Source organism: Ovis aries, chromosome 1, assembly GCF_016772045.2.
Source record: "Ovis aries strain OAR_USU_Benz2616 breed Rambouillet chromosome 1, ARS-UI_Ramb_v3.0, whole genome shotgun sequence".
NCBI lineage: Eukaryota > Metazoa > Chordata > Mammalia > Artiodactyla > Bovidae > Ovis > Ovis aries.
In genome coordinates, this window is record NC_056054.1 from 25,101,607 (window position 1) to 25,122,718 (window position 21,112).

General features: G+C 38.2%; 1 protein-coding gene across 7 annotated transcripts in view; it reads right to left on the bottom strand.

The window, feature by feature from the left end:
- The window catches only part of FAF1 (Fas associated factor 1), a 497,312-nt gene that overhangs the window by 168,242 nt on the left and 307,958 nt on the right, over positions 1-21,112 (bottom strand). For all 7 annotated transcript variants that reach the window (XM_042247840.2, XM_060408829.1, XM_060408824.1 and 4 more), the window contains one exon: positions 9,982-10,077. In XM_042247840.2, coding sequence (XP_042103774.1) covers positions 9,982-10,077 — 96 coding nt within the window. The remainder of the gene's footprint in view (positions 1-9,981; positions 10,078-21,112) is intronic.

Below are 21,112 nucleotides of genomic sequence, written 5' to 3' on the forward strand. Positions count from 1 at the left end.
GTTTTGCTAATGAATTATTACTTTCTGTTTATTTTATATGCATTTTAAGACTATGGAAATGATGTTAGACAAAAAGCAAATTTGAGTGATTTTCTTATTCGAGTTCAAATTGGGTCATAAAGCAGCAGAGATAACTCACAACATCAACAATGCATTTGGCCCAGGAATTGCTAATGAATGTATAGTGCAGTGGTGGTTCAAAAAGTTTTGTAAAGGAGACGAAAGCCTTGAAGATGAGGAATGTAGTGGCTGGCCATCAGAAGTTGACAACGACCATTTGAGAGGATCACTGAAGCTGATCCTCTTCACAACTAAATGAGAAGCTGCTGAAGAACTCAACACAGACCATTCTAAGGTCATTTGGCATTTGAAGCAAATTGGAAAGGTGAAAAGGTCAGTAAGTGGGTGTCTCATAAGCTGACTGCAAATGAAAAAATTGTCATTTTGAAGTGTTGTCTCTCTTACTTCATGCAACAATGAACCATTTTTTGATCAGATTGTGACCTGTGATGAAAAGTGGATTCTATATGACTACTGGTGACAACCAGATCATTAGGTGGACTGAGAAGCTCCAAAGCACTTCCCAAAGCCAAACCTGCATCAAAGAAAGGTCATGGTCACTGTCTGCTGCCCTTCTGATCCACTACAATCTTTGTAATCCCAGAGAAACCATTACATCTAAGAAGTATGCTCAGCAAATCCATGAGATTCACCAAAAACTGCAATGCCTGCAGACAGCATTGGTCAACAGAAGGGACCCAATTCTTCTCCACAACAACACCTGACTGCATGTTGCATAACCAACACTTCAAAAGCTGAACGAATTAGGCTAAGAAGTATTGGCTCGTTCACCATATTCACCTGATCTCTCAGCAACTATCACTTCTTCAAGCATCTCAACAACTTTTTGCAGGGAAAATATTTCCACAACCAGCAGGAGGCAGAAAATGCTTTCTAAGAGTTCACTGAATACTGAAGCATGGATTTTTATGTGACAGGAATAAACTTATTTCTCATTGGCAAAAGTGTGTTGATTGTAATGGTTCTTACTGTGATTAATAAAGATGTGTTTGAGCCTAGTTATGATGACTTAAAATTCATGGTCCAAAACCGCAATTACATTTGCACCAACCTAGTTTCACCTCTTAGTCAGCTACCTGTATTTTGGCCCTCACTTCCCTCTTCCTGAAGGGAAAGGCTACCCACTCCCGTATTCTTGCCTGGAGAATTCCATAGACTGTATAGTCCATGGGGTCGCAAAGAGTCGGACACGGCTGAGCACTTTTCATTGCCCTCTCCCCACTGGTAACCACTAGTTTGTTTTCTTTATCTGTGAGTCTGCTTCTTTTTTGTTATATTCACTAGTTTGTTGTGTTTTTCAGAATACAGACATATTCTGTATTGTCTGTGATATCCAGTGATATCACATAGTATTTATCTTTCTCTGTCTTATTTCACTTAACACAATAACTTCCAAGGCCATCCATGCTGCTGGAAATGGTAAAATTTCATTCCTTACTATGGCTGAGAGGTATTCCATTGTGTATGTGAGCACACACACATGTGTGTATGTAAAATACTGTAGATATTAATACATATATACACAAATATATAATGCCAGGACCCCTGGCCTGGGGACCCCAACATGGGGCTCAGACCACTCAGTCCTATGAGAGCCTCTGCAATAAAATTATTCTCCAGTTTGTGACTTGGGACTATGCGACTTGATTATATCATGAATCTGCCCCTCCTACCCATCTCACTTTAGTTCCTTTATGTCTTTAGTTGGAGGAGATCTTTTCTGGTAGGTTCCAGTCTTTTTCATCGATGGTTGTTCTGCATATAGTTGTGATTTTGGTATGCTTGTGAGAGAGGTAAGCTCAGGATCCACCATCTTAAATGATCTCCCAAAGACTATTATCTGACTCTAACAGTTAAATTCAATTTTAGTCACATAGCAGAAAGAAGCAATGCTGTAGTGAGTTAACAAAATAAACAATGAAGAAATAGAGTCATTCAGTACAGATTACTCTAAGAAGCTTGGCTGTGAATAAAAGAACAGATGAGTTAAAGCTTGAGGGGGAAACTAAATTTGAAGGAATATAATATATATATGTAATCTATATATTTATAATACAATAATATAAATAAAACATAATATATATTTTATATAATGTATATTTATATTATATATATATTTAGGATGAGAATATATATATTATATCTATAATATATATAAATATTTAGAATGAAGAGAAGACAATCCAATAGACAGAGGATTAAAAATGCAAGAGCGAGTCCTTATCCTTGCCATGTTGTATAGAGAAGCTAGTTGGAGTAGGATCAAGATAATGGGCAGAACACAGACTCTAACAACAAACATTTCAGCTAACAAATTAGGGTAAAAAAATCTGATGCTGATATAAAAACATCCTAATTTGAACAGTCAAAAGGATCATAAATATCTTGATGTATCAGATCAACTGGGACAGTTTCAAAGAACAGCAGGTCCCTCAATGACTGGAATAAACATATTTTGTCTTAGCTTAGCCCCCTCCTTCCCCTCCCACCTGGCTGCCCAGTCCCACTGTGACACCCAGTCACCTTTGGAGCTCGAAGCAGCTACCATAAGCTAAGTTTTTAAGTAATTATCTTGCCCTGGGAGTGTGGAAAATAAGAAAGAGACTTTGTTTCAATAAAAACCAGTGTGTCTGGTTGAAACTTTTTCATTTAGGCATTTCAGTTGTATGCAGAGATCAAAACATGAATAAAGAGCCAGTTTAAGATGGCGGAGTAGAAGGACGTGTGTGCATCTCCTCCTGTGAGAGCATCAAAACTGCAACTAGCTGTTGAACAACCACTGACAGGAGCACACTGGAACCCACCAAGAAAGATACTGCACATCCAAAGGCAAGGAAGAAGCCAGAGTGAGATGGTAAGAGGGGAATAATCACGATAAAATCAAATCCCATACCCGCCGGGTGGCTGATCCAGACTAGAGAACAATAATACCAAAGAAGCTCTTGCACTATTGTGAAGGTTCTGAACCCCACATCAGGCTTCCCAGCTTGGGGGTCCAACAAAGGAACTGGGAATCCCCAAGGAATCTGGCCTTGAAGGCCAACAGGATTTGATTATAGGCCTTCCAGAGGACTGAGGGAAACAGAGACTCCAGTCTTGGAGGTGAGGCATAAACAAAATTTTGCACACACCAAGACCCAGAGGAAAGGAGTAGTGATCCCACAGGAGGCTGAACCAAAACTACCAGCTAGTGTTGGAGGGCCTCCTGTGTAGGTGTGGGTCGACAGGGGCTCACCACATAGGGATAGGCACTGGAAGGTCCTCTTTGACATAAACTTTCTTGGAGTTTCCCATTAACCTTACCATAGAGCCCATAACACCAGGGCTGGGTCAAACAACTACCAGGGAGGGAGTGCAACCCCCACCCATCAGCAGATAGTTGGATTAAAGCTTTACTAAGCAAGGCCCTGTCTACCAGAGCAAGAACAAGTTTTTCTCATTGCCAGTCCCTCCAATCATAAAGCTCACACAAGCTACTTAGACTCATCCGTCAGACAGAAGACAGAAGAAGCACAGTCTCACAGTGGCTAAAACAAAAAACATATCACAGAAAGTTAATTATGATGACAAAGTAGAAAGTTAAGTCCCAGATGAAGGGACAAAATAAAATTCCAGAAAAACAACTAAATGAAGTGGAGACAGAACTCAGAATAAGAATTCAGAATAAGGATAGGGGAGATGATCTGGGATCTCGGGAAAAGAATGGAGGCAAAGATTGAGAAGATTCAAGAAATGTTTAACAAAGACTTATAAGAACTAAAGAACAAACAGAGATGAATAATACACTTGAAGGAATCAACAGCAGAATAACTGAGGCAGAACAGATAAATGGCCTGGAGGACAGAATGGTGGAAATCATCGCCACAGAACAGAATACAGAAAAAAGAATGAAAGAAAAAAAAAAGAAGACAGCCTAAGAGATCTCTGGGACAGCATTAAATGCACCAACTATTGCATTATAGGGCTCCCAGCAGGAGAAGAAAGAGAGAAAGGACCTGAGAAAATACTTGAAGAGATAATACCTGAAAACTTCCCAAACATGGGAAAGGAAATAGTCAACCAAGTCCAGGAAGCAGAGAGTCCCAGGAAGGATAAAGCCAAGGAGAAACAGACTGAGATGCATAGTAATCAATTTAATAAGAATTAAAGACAGAGATACAATATTAAAAGCAACAAGGGAAAAATGACAAATAACATACAAGGGAACTCCCATCAGGAGTTCTCAATAGAACTGATTTCTCAATAGAAACATCAGCTGATTTCGCAATAGAAACTCTATAAGCCAGAAGGGAATGGCAAGATATATTTAAAATGATGAAAGGGAAGAACCTACAACCAAGAATATTCTACCCAGCAAGATTCTCCTTCAGATTTGATGGAGAAATCAAAAGCTTTCCAGACAAGCAGAAGTTAAGAGAATTCAGCACCACCAAACCAGCTTTACAACAAATGCCAAAGGAACTTCTTTATGCAGGAAACACAAGAGAAGGAAAAGACCTACAGCAAATAAACCCAAAACAATTAAGAAAATGGTAATAGGACCATTCATATCAATAATTACCTTAAATATAAATGGATTAAATGACCGTGTGAAAGAAAACATATGGATGTATGCACTTCCACTTACCACATCACTCTGCTTGATCTGCCCAAACTGTATGTAATTATTTTATACTGTTAAGCTAATTTTGTTCTAATTATCGCTTGCAACTGTAATTGACTTTTATTTTTTGTCTGGCTATAGATTGTGAAAACTGATAAACATGTTCTACTACTGTGATTCTGTAACTATTACTCATTTAATACCATTGTATCATGATTGGTTAACAGAAAAATAATAGAACTCTGTATCACCAAAACTAGGATAAACTAGGATCTAATAGAAAAACCTGTAATCACTTTTTAAAATCCAAATGCATATCAGAATTATCTTGAAATTTTTTGAAAAATACAAATGCTCAGGTATTGCTTTTTCTCCAGAGCTCCATATTTATGTTTCTAATGAGCAGTCATAAAAAACAACTAGATTATATGATGATCTTTTACTTTTATCTAGTTTGTTTCACTTTTTCTATTTCATATTCAGTGCTTCCTTTCATTTAGTTTATGTTCTCCAATTTCTCCATCATTTTTTTGATGTTTTTCTTCAAGCTTTTATCAAATGTATTAGAAAAGCTTTTGTACACACACACACACACACACACACACACACATATATAAATATGTATAATACATTTATTTTAGAAAGCTTATGAATTTTTGCCTAACTAAAAAAATTATGACATTTTGGTTGTACTTGTTTGACTTAGTATGAATAGAATGCTGTATTTCTTATTAAAAAATAGATATGCAACAAGAAACAAAGGTTTACTGTATAGCATAGGGAACTACAAATTTTCAATAATAATATATATGTATTTGTATTAACTGAATCACCTTGATGAGCACCTGAAACGCTGTAAGTCAACTATTCTTCAATAAAATATAAACATTAAAAAAAAAAAGAAACACAAATTTTGGGCAATTATGTGCATTCAATTTCATTTAGTTAGGAACAAGCTCCTTTATGGAAAGACTATTTTTGTTCATAGCCATATTCCTAACACTTATGCCAGTGTCAGGGGTAGAGAAAGGATGTAATCAGAATTCACTGAATAACTACTGAATAAATCTTTTCTGCCAATTAAGCCAAAACCTAGGTATTCTTATCCTCCATCTCTTTCTTCTCCCACAGATCCTGTCTGTCACCAGTCCTACTGATTTTCCCTCCAAAATATATCCTAAATCCATTTCCTTCTCTTTTTTGACTAGTGATGTTCTAGTTTAGGATCCCATTATCTTCTGCCTATACTAGTACAACAGATTCATATCTGATTTCTCTGTCTCTAGTCTTGCTTCCCTTACATCTAGTCTCTGCACAGCAGTCAAAATGTTTTTCTCTAAAATGTCCATTTGGGAGAGAGAAAAAAAAATCATCCTCCACTTAAAAGTCTTCTGGCTCCCCAGAGTTCAAGTTTCCAACTTGAGATATAAAAACCTATTCACCGCTGTCTCATTTCTTATCTTTGTCTCCCATTTTATTTTGCATGAACACCAAACTGCACTTAGGTCTCCCCATTCACTACATCAAATCATGCTATTTCCTCCAAATGGAATACTACATCCATGTTTCTTCTTTGGCTGTGACTCATTCTTTTCATTTTATTTGGATATAAATTGCTCTAGTTCTCCCTCTCCTTCTTTCTTTTTAAAATATTCATTCACAAAGTATTTACTCTGTGGCTGGTATATACCAGGAGCTTTACTAGGTGTCAGAGCTACAGAGGTAGATAAGGCAGACAAGGCTTTTGCCTACCAACATTCTTGAAAGTTATAGCACCCCTTTCCCTGTAAGTGTGTTTCTCTAGTATCTTATGCTTATCTCATCTTTCTCATTAATTACATAATATGAAATTTTCAGTTTATATTCATTTGATTAGCACAGTAAGTATTCAATAGATGTCTGCTTAACTGAAATTACAAAAAGTTTTAACATAACTATATTTTAAACTTGGGATTTTATTTTTGTTGTTGTTATTCTTGGAGTATCCCTCCTACTCTTACACTATCAACTGAGGATTGGACAACTCTCAAAAAACCTGGGTCCAGTGGGGGTCCCTGTAATGTCCCAACCAAGCAGCTGGGATGAGGAGAGATAGGTACCTAGCTAAGGTACCTAGAAATATGGAAAGGTCACTGAAAGGGAGGGGCTTCCCAGGCGGCACTAGTGGTAAAGAACCTGTTTGCCAATGCAGGAGACATAGGAGATGTGGGTTCGATCTCTGGGTAGGGAAGATCCCCTGGAGGAGGACATGACAACCCACTCCAGTATTTTTGCCAGAAGAATCCGATGGACAGAGGAGCCTTGTAGGCTACAGTCCATAGGGTCGCAAAAGAGTTACACACTACTGAAGTGGCTTAGCATGCACATAAGCATTGAAAGGGAGCTCAGGAACAAAGGGAAGATGGGAAGAAATGAGAAAATATTAATTATAAGGAAAATGTATTTGCAGGGCTAGAAGGACAACGTAAGAAAAAAAAATTCCCCCAGTTAAAGAACACATAAGTACAATGCATAAAATTCAAAACCTGAATTTAACTACTGGTCTCAAATATCTTCTTCCTAACTCAAGGCTGAAGACAATCAATAGCAAAGTGGTAATTATCTTGAAACACACAAAGTCATGTAAGAGAAGGGTTAAAACAAGAGGAAAGAAGTAGAACCACTGGGTTCTACACAGTCTACACAGTCATAGCTTCTGATTTAATATAGGGTAGGTAACAACAGTGGAGAAGGCAATGGCAACCCACTCTAGTACTCTTGTCTGGAAAATCCCATAGACGGAGGAGCCTGGTAGGTTGCAGTCCATGGGGTCACTAAGAGTCGGACAGGACTGAGTGACTTCACTTTCACTTTTCACTTTCATGCATTGGAGAAGGAAATGGCAACCCATTCCAGTGTTCTTGCCTGGAGGATCCCAGGGACAGGGGAGCCTAGTGGGCTGACATCTATGGGGTCACACAGAGTTGGACATGACTGAAGTGACTTAGCAGCAGCAGCAGTAGTAGATACCAACAGAGATGCTCAACAATGGAACCAGCTGCCTCATGAGGACAGAACCCTGCTATTAGAGATAAAATGCAGATATTATTTTGTGTGAGCTCTTTCAGCACAAAGACTGGAATCCTAATGTTTGGCATGTAGAAGACATTGAAAAATGTTTAAATAAATGAGGCATAAATGGATGGGCAAGTGTAAATCAAATAAAAAACTGCTTCCAGTTTCATAATTTTATGACAACATAAAAACCAAGTCACAGCTCCTTTCCCATTTCTCATCAGCCACCTGGAGTAAGTGGTATATTTACTTAGCCAGGGAAGGAAAAATAATGGACTCATCCCAGAAAATCAGATTTAAAGATATCCCCAAGACTGTGGCTCTCTTAGTTTTACAAAGCTCCCTAACCCCACTCTACTTTCTTCCTTCATTAATCTAAAGTATATGCCACCCTCTAATACGCTTTTCCTCAATTTATGGGAAAATTTTTTCCATAAATAAGCATAAAGTAAGCATAACTTACTTTAGCCACTTTTCCTTCCACTGAAAGTGAAAGTGGAAGTCCTGCAGTCATGTCTGACTTTTTGTGAGCCAATGGACTATACAGTCAGTGGAATTCTCCAGGCCAGAATACTAGAGTGGGTTGTCGTTCCCTTCCCCAGGGGATCTTTCCAAACAAGGGATCAAACCCAGGTCTCCTGCTCAGTGGGAAGATTCTTTACCAGCTGAGCCACACACTCCACTGAATGGAATGCCCAAATAACACATATAATGGTGAGGGTGAGAAAAGGAAATAAAATGAAACCGGTAACTGTCACCTTTTAGATCATAAAATCATCAAGAATTCTGGGTGGAGCTAGTTGGCTTCCTTTTAATATTAGCAGATTTATTCATTAAAGGGTTGAAGCATAGCTTACTTTAGCCATTAAAAATATACTCAAGCAGTAGAAGAAAATATTTCAATAAATTGTTTTTGGCAGTTTCTTCAAGCAGTGAAACTCAATATTATTTTTCCTTTCATGAGCAATTAGCAAGATAGTGTTGGAAAAAATGGTGTGGGCTCTTTAAATGAAATTAACATTTTTAGAAACCTAAAGAAATAGTATAGTAGTATTTGCAGTGGGGGGAAAATCTCCCTTCCTTAAGGAGTTCCAAAAATTGAGTGGAAAATTGTCATTTTCACAGGATGATCACAGATTACAACTTGTTATTCAGTCCCTTTTCTCTTTTACATATTTAAATGATACAATTACATATTCAGAGAATAGTGGGAGAGGTTTTGTGGCAGCTTCCATAACAAATGTCCAAAATATTTAAGTTTAAATAAAAAATTGCAACTGTATTTTGTATAGAATGTAAATGGAAAAGGTTTTACGGGACTAATTTAAACATTTGAAGGACTTCCCTGGTGGTCCAGTGGCTAAGACTCCGTGCTTCCAATGCAGGGAGCCTGGGGTATGATTCCTGGTCTGGGAATTAGATACCACATGCCAAAACTAAGAGTTCCCATGCTGTAACTAAAGATCGAACCTGCCCCCACTGCACTGGAAGCACAGAGTCTTAACCACTGGACCACCAGTAAGTCCCAATAAATACTTCTAAAACTGATAAATTACAATGTCCAGGCTGTCTTTCTCATTCCCTTATACGCAAGTCATGGTTGGACACAGTGCTATTGTTACCCAAGGAAAAGATTCTGCCTTTTAATATAGTTCAGACCTGCAAAGACACATACAGGCATACCACATATATAAACATGTTCAATCTCCTTGCTCCTTTTTGTTTCTACAGCACCCTGTAATGCACTGCTGTCACTGCATTTATTACATTTGCCATTATTATTGGTTTACTAATGTATCACCTTTGACTCTGAGCACCTTGGTATAGGTACACTGTTATTCATCTTTGTTCCCTAGTATTGAGGACAATGTTTGGCACATAGAACCTGATCCAGCTCAATGAGTTAAAGGACCTTCAGGGTGAATTCTAATAAATGTAGTCCACTATACAGTCAGCAACTAAAAACTTCCTTTGTTAACCTAACAATTCTAAGTAAAAATCATTTCAGTTGATCCACCCCAATTCTGTCTGTTTCAAACATGAAATCTACAGAACAAGAAGCAGCACATTAGCAATAATCTCGCTTGGAAAGTTTCTGCCTTTAAGAATTTACTGAAAAGTTATTCATGCTACATTAACTCTACCTATTCTTTGCTGCGGCAGATAAAAAAGAAGAATAGGAAGTGGGCAGGTGAGTGGAGGACAGACATTATGTTTGATGAAAAGCTAACAAACATGCTTACCTCTTCAGATTGCTCCTGGGTCTGTGCAGGTGAAGATCTTCTTCCCACTGTAAGTCGATGGCAGGGATAAGAGAGCCCTGATTCAGCAAGACACATCTGTAAAACGTAGAATCCATCATTTGTAAACAAAATGAGGTTATATTTTACAAAAAAAATTATATTTAGACATTTTCTATTATTTCTGAAGCAAAATTAAAGTTCACTCTAGTAGTCTAGGCATTACATTCAAAGGGAGGCTTTAAAAATCTGAAATTTTTCCACATATGAATGCTACATTGGTCAAGGCTAGTTTTTATCAGACAATAGGCTGAGGCTTCAGGAAACTGCACCAAGCCTAAAATAAAGCTAATCATATACACCTCCCCATGCTAGCATGTCTGCTACTTTTTTGAGCAGGATAATAACACCTCCATTTCTCAATTCCCAAGGCAATACTCTATAATCTTGTTTGAAGGTGTATCTAGAAGACTGTTTGCTGAAGCCATTAAAAAACTTTTCTATACAATGTAACAATGTCATTTATGATCAAGTCAATATTAATCCAGAAGTTCAGATCATTATAGCTGATGAGTCTATAATACTTATAAAGTACCTAGCACAGTACCTGGCACAGACATTTAGTTTTATTACCATTATGATCTAAAACACTAACCAAGTTTAGTCAAACCAATGAAATTAACATATATTAATTTCTATCGAATTTTATAGTGAGTCAGATATTAAATAACTATTTTGAGATTTAAATTAATTTAGGGAAATGAGAACATGTTCAGTTTATGTTCGAGTTCAGTTCTGTTGCTCAGTTGTGTCCGACACTTTGCGACCTCAAGAACTGCAGCACACCAAGCCTCCCTGTCCATCACCAACTCCCGGAGTTTACTTAAACTCAAGTCCATTGAGTCAGTGATGCCATCCAACCATCTCATCCTCTGTTGTCCCCTTCTCCGCCCACCTTCAATCTCTCCCAGCATCAAGGTCTTTTCTAATGAGTCAGTTCTTCACATCAGGTGGCCAAAGTATTGGAGTTTCAGCTTTGGCATCAGTCCTTCCAATGAATATTCAGGACTGATTTCCTTTTGGATGGACTGGTTGGATCTTCTTGCTGTCCAAAGGACTCTCAAGAGTCTTCTCCAACATCACAGTTCAAAAGCATCAATTCTTTGGCACTCAGCTTTCTTTATAGTCCAACTCTCACACCTATACATGACTGCTAGAAAAACCATAGCTTTGACTAGATGGACCTTTGTCAGCAAATTAATATCTCTGCTTTTTAATAAGCTGTCTAGGTTGGTCATAACTTTTCTTCCAAGGAGTAAGCATCTTTTAATTTCATGGCTACAATCACCATCTGCAGTGATCTTGGAGCCCCAAAAAATAGTCTGTCACTGTTTCCACGGTTTTCCCTCTATCCGCCATGAAGTGATGGGACCAGATGCCATGATCTTAGCTTTCTGAATGCTGAGTTTTAAGCCAGCTTTTTCACTCTCCTCTTTCATCAAGAGGCTCTTAAGTTCTTCTTCACTTTCTGCCATAAGGGTGGTGTCCTCTACATATCTGAGGTTCTTGATATTTCTCTTTCTTGATTCCAGTTTGTGCTTCATCCAGTCCAGCATTTCTCATGATGTATTCTGCATAGAAGTTAAATAAGCAGGGTGACAATATACAGCCTTGACATACTCCTTTCCCAATCTGGAACCAGTCTGTTGTTACATGTCTAGTTCTGACTGTTGCTTCTTGACCTGCATACAGACTTCTCAGGAGACATGTAAGGTGGTCTGGTATGCCCATCTCCTTAAGAATTTTCCACAGTTTCTTGTGATCCACACAAAGGCTTTGGCACAGTCAATAAAGCAGAAGTAGATGTTTTTCTGGAACTCTCTTGCTTTTTCGATGATCCAGTGGATGTTGGAAACTTGATCTTGGTTCCTCTGCCTTTTCTAAAACCAGCTTGAACATCTGGAAGTTCACGGTTCATGTACTGTTGAAGACTCACTTGAAGAATTTTGACCATTACTATGCTAGCATGTGAGATGAGTGTAATTGTGTGGTAGTTTGAGCACTCTTTGGAATTGCCTTCCTTTGGGATTGGAATGAAAACTGACCTTTTCCAGTCCTGTGGCCACTGCCGAGTTTTCCAAATTTGCTGGCATACTGAGTGCAGCACTTTCACAGCATTCTTTTAGAATTTGAAATAGCTCAATTGGAATTCCATCACCTCCACTAGCTTTGTTTGTAGTGATCCTTCCGAAGGCCCACTTGACTTCGCATTCCAGGATGTCTGGCTCTAGTTGAGTGATCACACCATCGTGATTATCTGGGTCATGAAGATCTTTTTTGTACAGTTTTTTGTATTCTTGCCACCTCTTCTTAATATTTTCTGCTTCTGTTATATCCATACCATTTCTGTCCTTATTGTGCCCATCTTTGCATGAAAAGCTCCCTTGGTATCTCTAATTTTCTTAAAGAGAATGGTTCTGTGAAGACCTACAAGACCTAAAACTAACACCCAAAAAAGATGTCCTTTTCATTGTATGGGACTGAAATGCAAAAGTAGGAAGTCAAGAAATACCTGGAGTAACAGGCAAATTTGGCCTTGGAGTACAAACCAAAGCAGGGCAAAGGCTAACAGAGTTTTGCCAATAGAACGTGTTGATCATAGCAAGCACCCTCTTCCAACAACACAAGAGAAGACTCTACACATGGACATCACTAGATGGTCAATACTGAAATCAGACTGATTACATTTTTTGCAGCCAAAGATGGAAAAGCTCTATACAGTCAGCAAAAACAAGACTGGGAGATGACTGTGGCTCAGATCATAAACTCCTTATTGCCAAATTGAGACTTTAATTGAAGGAAGTAGGGAAAACCACCAGACCATTCAGGTATGACCTAAATCAAATCCCTTATGATTATACAGTGGAAGTAACAAAAAGATTCGAGGGATTAGATCTGATAGACAGAATGCCTGAAGAACTATGGACAGAGGTTCATCACATTGTACAGGAAGTAGTGATCAAGATCATCCCAAACAAAAAGAAATGCAAAAAGGCAATGAAAAGAAGAGAAGCAAAAGGCAAAGGAGAAAAGGAAAGATACACCCATTTGAATGCAGAGTTCCAAAAGAATAGCAAGGAGAAATAAGAAAGCCTTCCTCAGTGATCAATGCAAAGAAACAGAGGAAAACAATAGAATGGGAAAGAGTACATGTAACTTTTGTCTATGAAAAGGAACTCAAACAACACTGAATAGCCTAAAGATGTATTTTTTCCTTGGTGGTAGTAAAATAACACATATTTAATGTAATGATGATATAAAGTTTCTCTATATTATTATTAGAAATAAAATAGGGTATCCATTAGCACACTGGAAATATCCACTGTAACTTTTGGGGAGCTGTGAGCTAAACTGACATATGAGGAAACCCAAATATCGGCAAATTCATAGGTACCAGACTTAATAGTGATTTAGTTCTAACTACACTTCTAACGTGTTATAATTAGGCTAATTATCTGAAGACAAATACTGGAATGGAAAACATAAATGTCACCTAAATATCTACATAGTTTCAATAATGTGCAGTGTATGCTGTCATATGGATTATACAAAAATCGTGTCTTTGATTATTGTTATCTTTCTTTTAGCCTCATTAGTGGTTTTTGTTTGTTTGCTTTTGCATCTAGATATTTTGGCAGTGTACTTCACAAATGCTAGACCTGATTAACACAACAAACAAACATAAAACTTCATTGATTCTGTCATTTCTATCCACCAACATAATTATCACAATTAGCTCAATTTATTTCATTTCAGTACAAATAAAAGCAAAGCTAAGTTGGATAAGAAGCATAAGCTAATTTCAAGCCACACTGCTTTCATTTTTTTCATTTGAAAAAAGTTCTCCTCCCCCACTCTGAAATCCTCTGGTAATGAAATAGTAATGATGGTAAATGTCACTGACAATCAGAAGCAGTGTAGTGTAATGGAAAGAGACCTGGAGGAGCCAGAAAAATTTCAATTTAAGTATGGCCTAGCCTCCTGATCTTGGAATAGTCATTTCTCTATTCTAAGCTAGAGTTTCCTCTTTTATTAATTGAGGTGAGTAATCCTTGCCTTAACTACCTCAATGGACTCTTGAAAGGGTTAAATAGGATAAGATAAATAAAAGATGGCTTTGAAACTATAATGAAATAGCCAGAGAGCTTTTTATACTCCAACAGTCATTATTTTTAGGATTGAGGGAAGAAAAATAGTGATTAACTTCCACTGTGACTATCGCTGCATACAGTCCAAACGTAAATCAAAAAAGGGTGTATTTTAGGAGGAACTGGAGGAAGGCACTCACTAAAAGTACCTGCACTACAAATGCACTGGCTCTTTAATGGGCTTGTCTCCACCGTTATCAACATTAACCTTCTCCATCGTTGTTGTTTAGTCGCTAAGTCTTGTCTGACTCTTTTACAAACCCATGGATTGTAGCTCACCAGGTTCCTCTGTCCATAGGATATTCCAGGCAAGAATACTGGAGTGGGTTGCCATTTCCTTCTCCAGGGGATCTTCCTGACACAGGTTCAAATCTGAGTCTCTTGCATTGGCAGGCAGATTCTTTACCACTGAGCCACCAACTTTCCCCATAGCTACTAATAATTCCTGAAGATAAGAGGACAGTAGTCAGTACTTTCTCCTCAGTCTACAGGTGACCAGGTAGGCCTCATTCTGCACTGAGGAAATTAAAGGGTCAGGAATTTTTAAGTTACTAGGTGCCCAGTGCTGATTAAACATAAGGCATGATATCTATTTTAAAGGAACAGATATACCAGTTGGGGAGATTTACATAAGAACAGACAGAAAAAAGATAATTACTGCAGTCTCAGTAGAGCTGGGGACCCTTTGGAGGGACAAGTTACTCAGACAGTCACTTCAAGAAGTTAGCACCAAAGTTTTGCTATGATTCATGACAAAAACTTATAACAGATGTGAAGTTAGAAGGCTGAAGTTCCAGCCTGGCTAAAGCACTCAAGTCGCCCAATGATAATGGGCAAAATCATTTAGAATTTTTGTACTTCAGGGTTCTTACTTAGAAAATGATGTAATACAATCTGTCCTTGATTTATAAAATAGGGTAATACAATCTATTCTCTCTCTCTCTCTCACAGAGTTGGTATGAAGATACAGAAAGGTAACGTATGTGAAATCAAAGATAATATATGTGAAAGATAATATTTGTGAAATCAAATGTGATATCAATATTATCACTGGAGTATTTATTTTGCAAGAAAGTAGAAAAAGAAAAGATTATGGCTGCAGGTTTGTTTGACTTTATAGTTTAAAATTTTACATTTAGATATACATACATCATAATAATTAACCTCTACATAAAGGTAATCTTTCAATCACAAGATTGCTTTATTCTAATACAATGAAGGATTGTGACTCATTTCAAAATTTGTTTCAAGTCTTTATTCAGTTTTTTCTGGTTATGTTAGACTTAATTCTCTGACTTTCCATCATGGTAGATGAAGAGATTAAAAATGGGTTCAAAAATTCAGCACAGAATAAAGTCAAGAAAGCTTCATTTTATTATTTAATTCTACACAATTGCTGCAAATCTGGGTATGTAATCTTCTGGACACTGAAGGATTGGGAAGACTGACAAAAAAGTAGAATTTTTATGACTAAAATATCACTGGTATCACTCATTGCATATTTTTATGCTAAAATGGGTATGTTGTTGAATGGGTTTTGTTGAAAGAGCTGAATGGGCACAGGATTTTGTTATATATGTATTAAGACTTTTTTTTTAAAGAGTAATTTTAGGCGTACAATAAAATGGAAAGCAAAGTACAGAAGTTGCTCAAGTCATTTATACAAAATGGCATAGTATAGTCAGTCCTCTTTTATCTGCAAGTTCAGCATCTGTGGATTCAAACAACTGCAGATCGAAATCCACAGATAGGAAGGTTGATTGTATGCATTTAAAGTTCATCTATGTCTTGCCATGTCTTAAAAGTTCATTTACTTTCAGTGTTGAATGATATTCCTGGATTTGCCATGGTTCATCCATTCACCTATTGAAGGACATCTTGGTTGCTTCCAGGTTAAGGCAATTATGAATAAAGCTTATATGTAAAGTGGAGAGGACAAAAAACTAGTAAGTCTACCATTATAGTAGATTCTATGAGGGTAAAAATAAAGCCTGTTTGTCTAGTTATTGCCTCAGTTTATCATTGAGAAAATTGTTAATAATAATTGAGTGAAAAAAAAATGTCTCTGAGATGAAAATAAATGGCTCCAATGCACATGGGAATCAGATATGACTATTATAACACCTAAAAAACAACAAATTGGAGGAGAGACACAGAATAAAGAAACTCCATAAGATACTTACATCCCTAAAACAACAAGTACACAATTCAGTTCAGTTCAGTCGCTCAGTCGTATCCGACTCTTTGCGACCCCATGAATCGCAGCACGCCAGGCCTCCCTGTCCATCACCATCTCCCGGAGTTCACTCAGACTCACGTCCATCAAGTCCGTAATGCCGTACATGATTAGGTTCTATATAAAATTCTCTCACTGGAAAGGTTACCTTTTATTTGAAGGTTTACAAAAGTTCTCATATTGCAGGATGCTTCCTCAAATACTTTAAGCTGAACGACAACAGACTATTTGGGAAAGACTATTTGGGAAAGAATTAGCCTGAAATAAGGCCTCCCCTCTCCCGTCAATGATGCTTGAGATGCTTACAGAGCACCTCTGTCAGAACTGGTTAATAAAGGAGACAAGGATACTTAATATCAACTTCATGATTATTCTTAGAGGTATGATCTCACAACTGCAAGTGTTGGAAGTCCTTATAAATAAGTCTTATAGATATTTTGAAGAATGTTTTGGCTTCCCTGGTGGCTCAGACAGAAAAGAATTCACCTGGGTTGGGAAGATTCCCTGAAGAAGGGAATGTCAACCCACTTCAGTATTCTTGCCTGGAGAATTCCTAGGACAGAGGAGCCTGGTGGGCTATAGTCCGTGGGGCTGCAAAGAGTCAGACATGGCTGAGCGACTAACACTTGGGAAGATGATGATATATACCTATAAGACAGATGATAACGAACAAAAACCCCACAGATGCCCTAACGATACATAATAGAAATGGTATTAGACTAGTACTTTTTCACAAGGATGGGATAAGGCTGAGCTAATATGTGTAAAGTATTAAGAACATTGTCTAGCCACAGTAGATGCTCAACAAACACTCCTTTTGTTATTCTGTGAATGAGGACTTGTAGTTTGGGATAAAATGACCAGTGAGAGCATGAAAACAATGATTCAAATTAATGTTAAGTTAATGAATTAATTTGACAAGTATATATTCTATTACATTAACACAAAAAGTTTATATATTTAAACTGTTCAACAAACTCTCCTCTTTTCAAAACTAAGGGATTCTACAGTACTTTTATTTCAAAAATAAGACCACATTTTTAAAGCATGATAGCTACAGTAGGGCTTCCTTGGTGGCTGAGAGGTTAAAGTATCTGCCTCCAATGTGGGAGACCCAGATTTGATCCCTGGATTGGGAAGATCCCCTGTAGAAGGACATGGCAACCCACTCCAGTACTCTTGCCTGGAGAATCTCATGAATGGAGGAGCCTGGTAGGCTACAGTCCACGGGGTCGCAAAGAGTCGGACAGGACTGAGCAACTTCACTTTCACCTTCCACAGCAGGCAAGAATTCAAGCTGATTCTTCCTGTCAGCTGATGACAAAACTGTTAATAGGTTAGAACAAATGCAACTCCATACTGGATCTCTTTTACTTTTAACTCTGTATGCTATTACTTTTTCTAAAGTTAAGAATGTTGCCAATAGCATGGAAATAAACAGGAAAGAACATTCTCAAGGTTCTGATCTTCAAAGGTATAATATTTTTCCATTCAAATAGAGACAAAAAGTGGCAGAACAGAGAGTAACATTTGTCTTGTTGGAGGTTTACAGGAATATTGTAACCTGACCTACCTATGAGGATAGCTGCAAGAACAAAGGATTCTAGCACCAAGAGGTTTGCAACAACCAGTCACATGCCCTCTCATTTTAGTATAAAAAAAGCCTGAATTCTAAGTCAGGTATGATGATTCTTTGGGGCACTAGTCTACCATCTTCTCTGTCTCCTGGTTTTCTGAATCAAGTCACTATTCCCTGCTTCAACAACTCAATTTATCGGCCTGTCATGTGGCGAGCTGTATATGAACTTGGTAACACTGAAAGACAGCAAATTTGTTTTTAAATTAAAGAAAAATGACCCAAATCAGGTAAATCTGCTGTGTTAATAAGTAATCCAAGGAAAGCGCAGGCACTTAAAAGTTCTGGTGAATAGTTAAAGGAACTTATTCTATTTAACAACGGGGGAAGGTTGAATGTACCATGGACTTTAAAAATTAATAATACACATTTGAAGTTCATCTATGTCTTTTCATGGCTTGAGAGCTCATTTCTTTTTAGTGGGGGGAAGAATAATAACCCATTGTCTGCATGTATCATAGTTTATTCATCCATCTACCTACTAAAGGACATATTGATTGCTTCCAGGTTATGGCAATTAGGAATAAAGCTTGTATAAACATCTATGTTTAGGTTTTTGTGTGGACATAAGTTTTCCACTCCCTTCAGTAAGTACTAAAGAGCATAACTGCTAGATCCTATGGTAAGAGTATATTTATTTTGGTAAGAAACTGCCAAACTGTCTTCCAAAGTGGCTGGACCATTCTGCATTCCCATCAGCAATGAATGAGAGTTCCTGTCGCTCCATGTTCTCACCAGCAGTTGGTGCTATCAGTGCTCTGGATTTTGGGCATTCTAATAAGTGTGTTGTGGTATTTCACTGTTCTTTTAATTTGTACTTCCTGATGACATATAATGTAGCATCTTTTCCTATGGCTATTTGTCACCTGTATATCTTCTTTTGGTGAGGTGTCTCCTAAGGTCTGTGACCCATTTTTTTGAGTTGTTTGTTTTCTTGTTGAGTTTGAAGAATCCTTTGTATATTTTGGATAAGAGTCCTATATCAAATATATCTTTTGAAGATATTTTCTTTCAGTTTGTGGCCTGTCTTCTAACTCTCCTGAAAGCAAGGACTTTAAGAATAACAGTGTCTTGAGTTCAAAATCACTTTTGCTAGTCACTGTGCGACTGTTAACTCAAATAAATATTTTATGTCTCAAGTTCAGTTTCTTTTTATATAAAAATGGATAATATTACCTCTCCTAACAGGCTCTCTGAGTGGATACATTTGCCACACGTAGATACTCCATCATCTAGTTCAGCTCAGTTCAGTTGCTCAGTTCAGTTCAGTCACTCAGTAGTGTCCGACTCTTTGCCACCCCATGAATCGCAGCACGCCAGGCCTCCCTGTCCATCACCATCTCCCGGAGTTCACTCAGACTCACGTCCATCGAGTCAGTGATGCCATCCAGCCATCTCATCCTGTCATCCCCTTCTCTTCCTGCCCCCAATCCCTCCCAGCATCAAAGTCTTTTCCAATGAGTCAACTCTTCACGTGAGGTGGCCAAAGTACTGGAGTTTCAGCTTTAGCAACATTCCTTCCAAAGAAATCCCAGGGTTGATCTCCTTCAGAATGGACTGGTTGGATCTCCTTGCAGTCCAAGGGACTCTCAAGAGTCTTCTCCAACACCACAGTTCAAAAGTATAAATTCTTCAGCACTCAGCCTTCTTTACAGTCCAACTCTCACATCCATACATGATCACAGGAAAAACCATAGCCTTGACTAGACGGGCCTATGTTGGCAAAGTAATGTCTCTGCTTTTGAATATGCTATCTAGGTTGGTCATAACTTTTCTTCCAAGGACTAGGCGTCTTTTAATTTCATGGCTGCAGTCACCATCTGCAGTGATTTTGGAGCCCCCCAAAATAAAGTCTGACACTGTTTCCACTGTTTCCCCATCTATTTCCCATGAAGTGATGGGACCAGATGCCATGATGTTAGTTTTCTGAATGTTGAGATTTAAGCCAACTTTTTCACTCTTCTCTTTTACTCTCATCAAGAGGCTTTATAGTTCCTCTTCGCTTTCTGCCATAAGGGTGGTGTCATCTGCATATCTGAGGTTATTTATATTTCTCCCGGCAATCTTGATTCCAACTTGTGTTTCTTCCCGTCCAGCGTTTCTCATGATGTACTCTGCATAGAAGTTAAATCAGCAGGATAACAATATACAGCCTTGACGTACTCCTTTTCCTATTTGGAACCAGTCTGTTGTTCCATGTCCAGTTCTAACTGTTGCTTCCTGGCCTGCATACAGATTTCTCAAGAGGCAGGTTCAATTGCTCAGTCATGTCCAACTCTTTGCGACTCCACAGACTGCAGCACTCCAGGCCTTCCTGTCCATTGTCGGTGATGCCATCCAACCATCTCATCCTCTGTCATCTCCTTCTCCTCCCGCCTTCAATCTTTCCCAGCATCAAGGTCTTTTCAAATGAGTCAGCTCTTTGCATCAGGTCGCCAAAGTATTGGAGTTTCAGCTTCAACATCAGTCCTTCCAATGAATACTTAGGACTGATTTCCTTTAGGATGGAATGGTTGGATCTCCTTGCAGTCCAAGGGACTCTCAAGAATCTTCTCCAATACCACAGTTCAAAAGCATCAATTCTTTGGTGCTCAGCTTTCTTATAGTCCAACCCTCACATCCATACATGACTACTGGAAAAACCATAGCCTTGACTAGATGGACCTTTGTTGGCAAAGGAATGTCTCTGCTTTTGAATAAGCTTTCTAGGTTGGTCATAACTTTTCTTCCAAGGAGTAAGCGTCTTTTAATTTCATGGCTACAATCACCATCTGCAGTGATCTTGGAGCCCCCCAAAATAAAGCTGTTACTGTTTCTACTGTTTCCCCATCTATTTGCCATGAAGTGATGAGACCAGATGCCCTGACCTTAGTTTTCTGAATGCTGAGCTTTAAGCCAACGTTTTTACTCTCTTCTTTCACTTTCATCAAGAGGCTCTTAAATTCTTTGCTTTCTGCCATAAGGGTAGTGTCACCTGTATATCAGAGGTTATTGATATTTCTCCTGGCAATCTTGATTCCAGCTTGTGCTTCTTCCAGCCCAGCGTCTCGCATG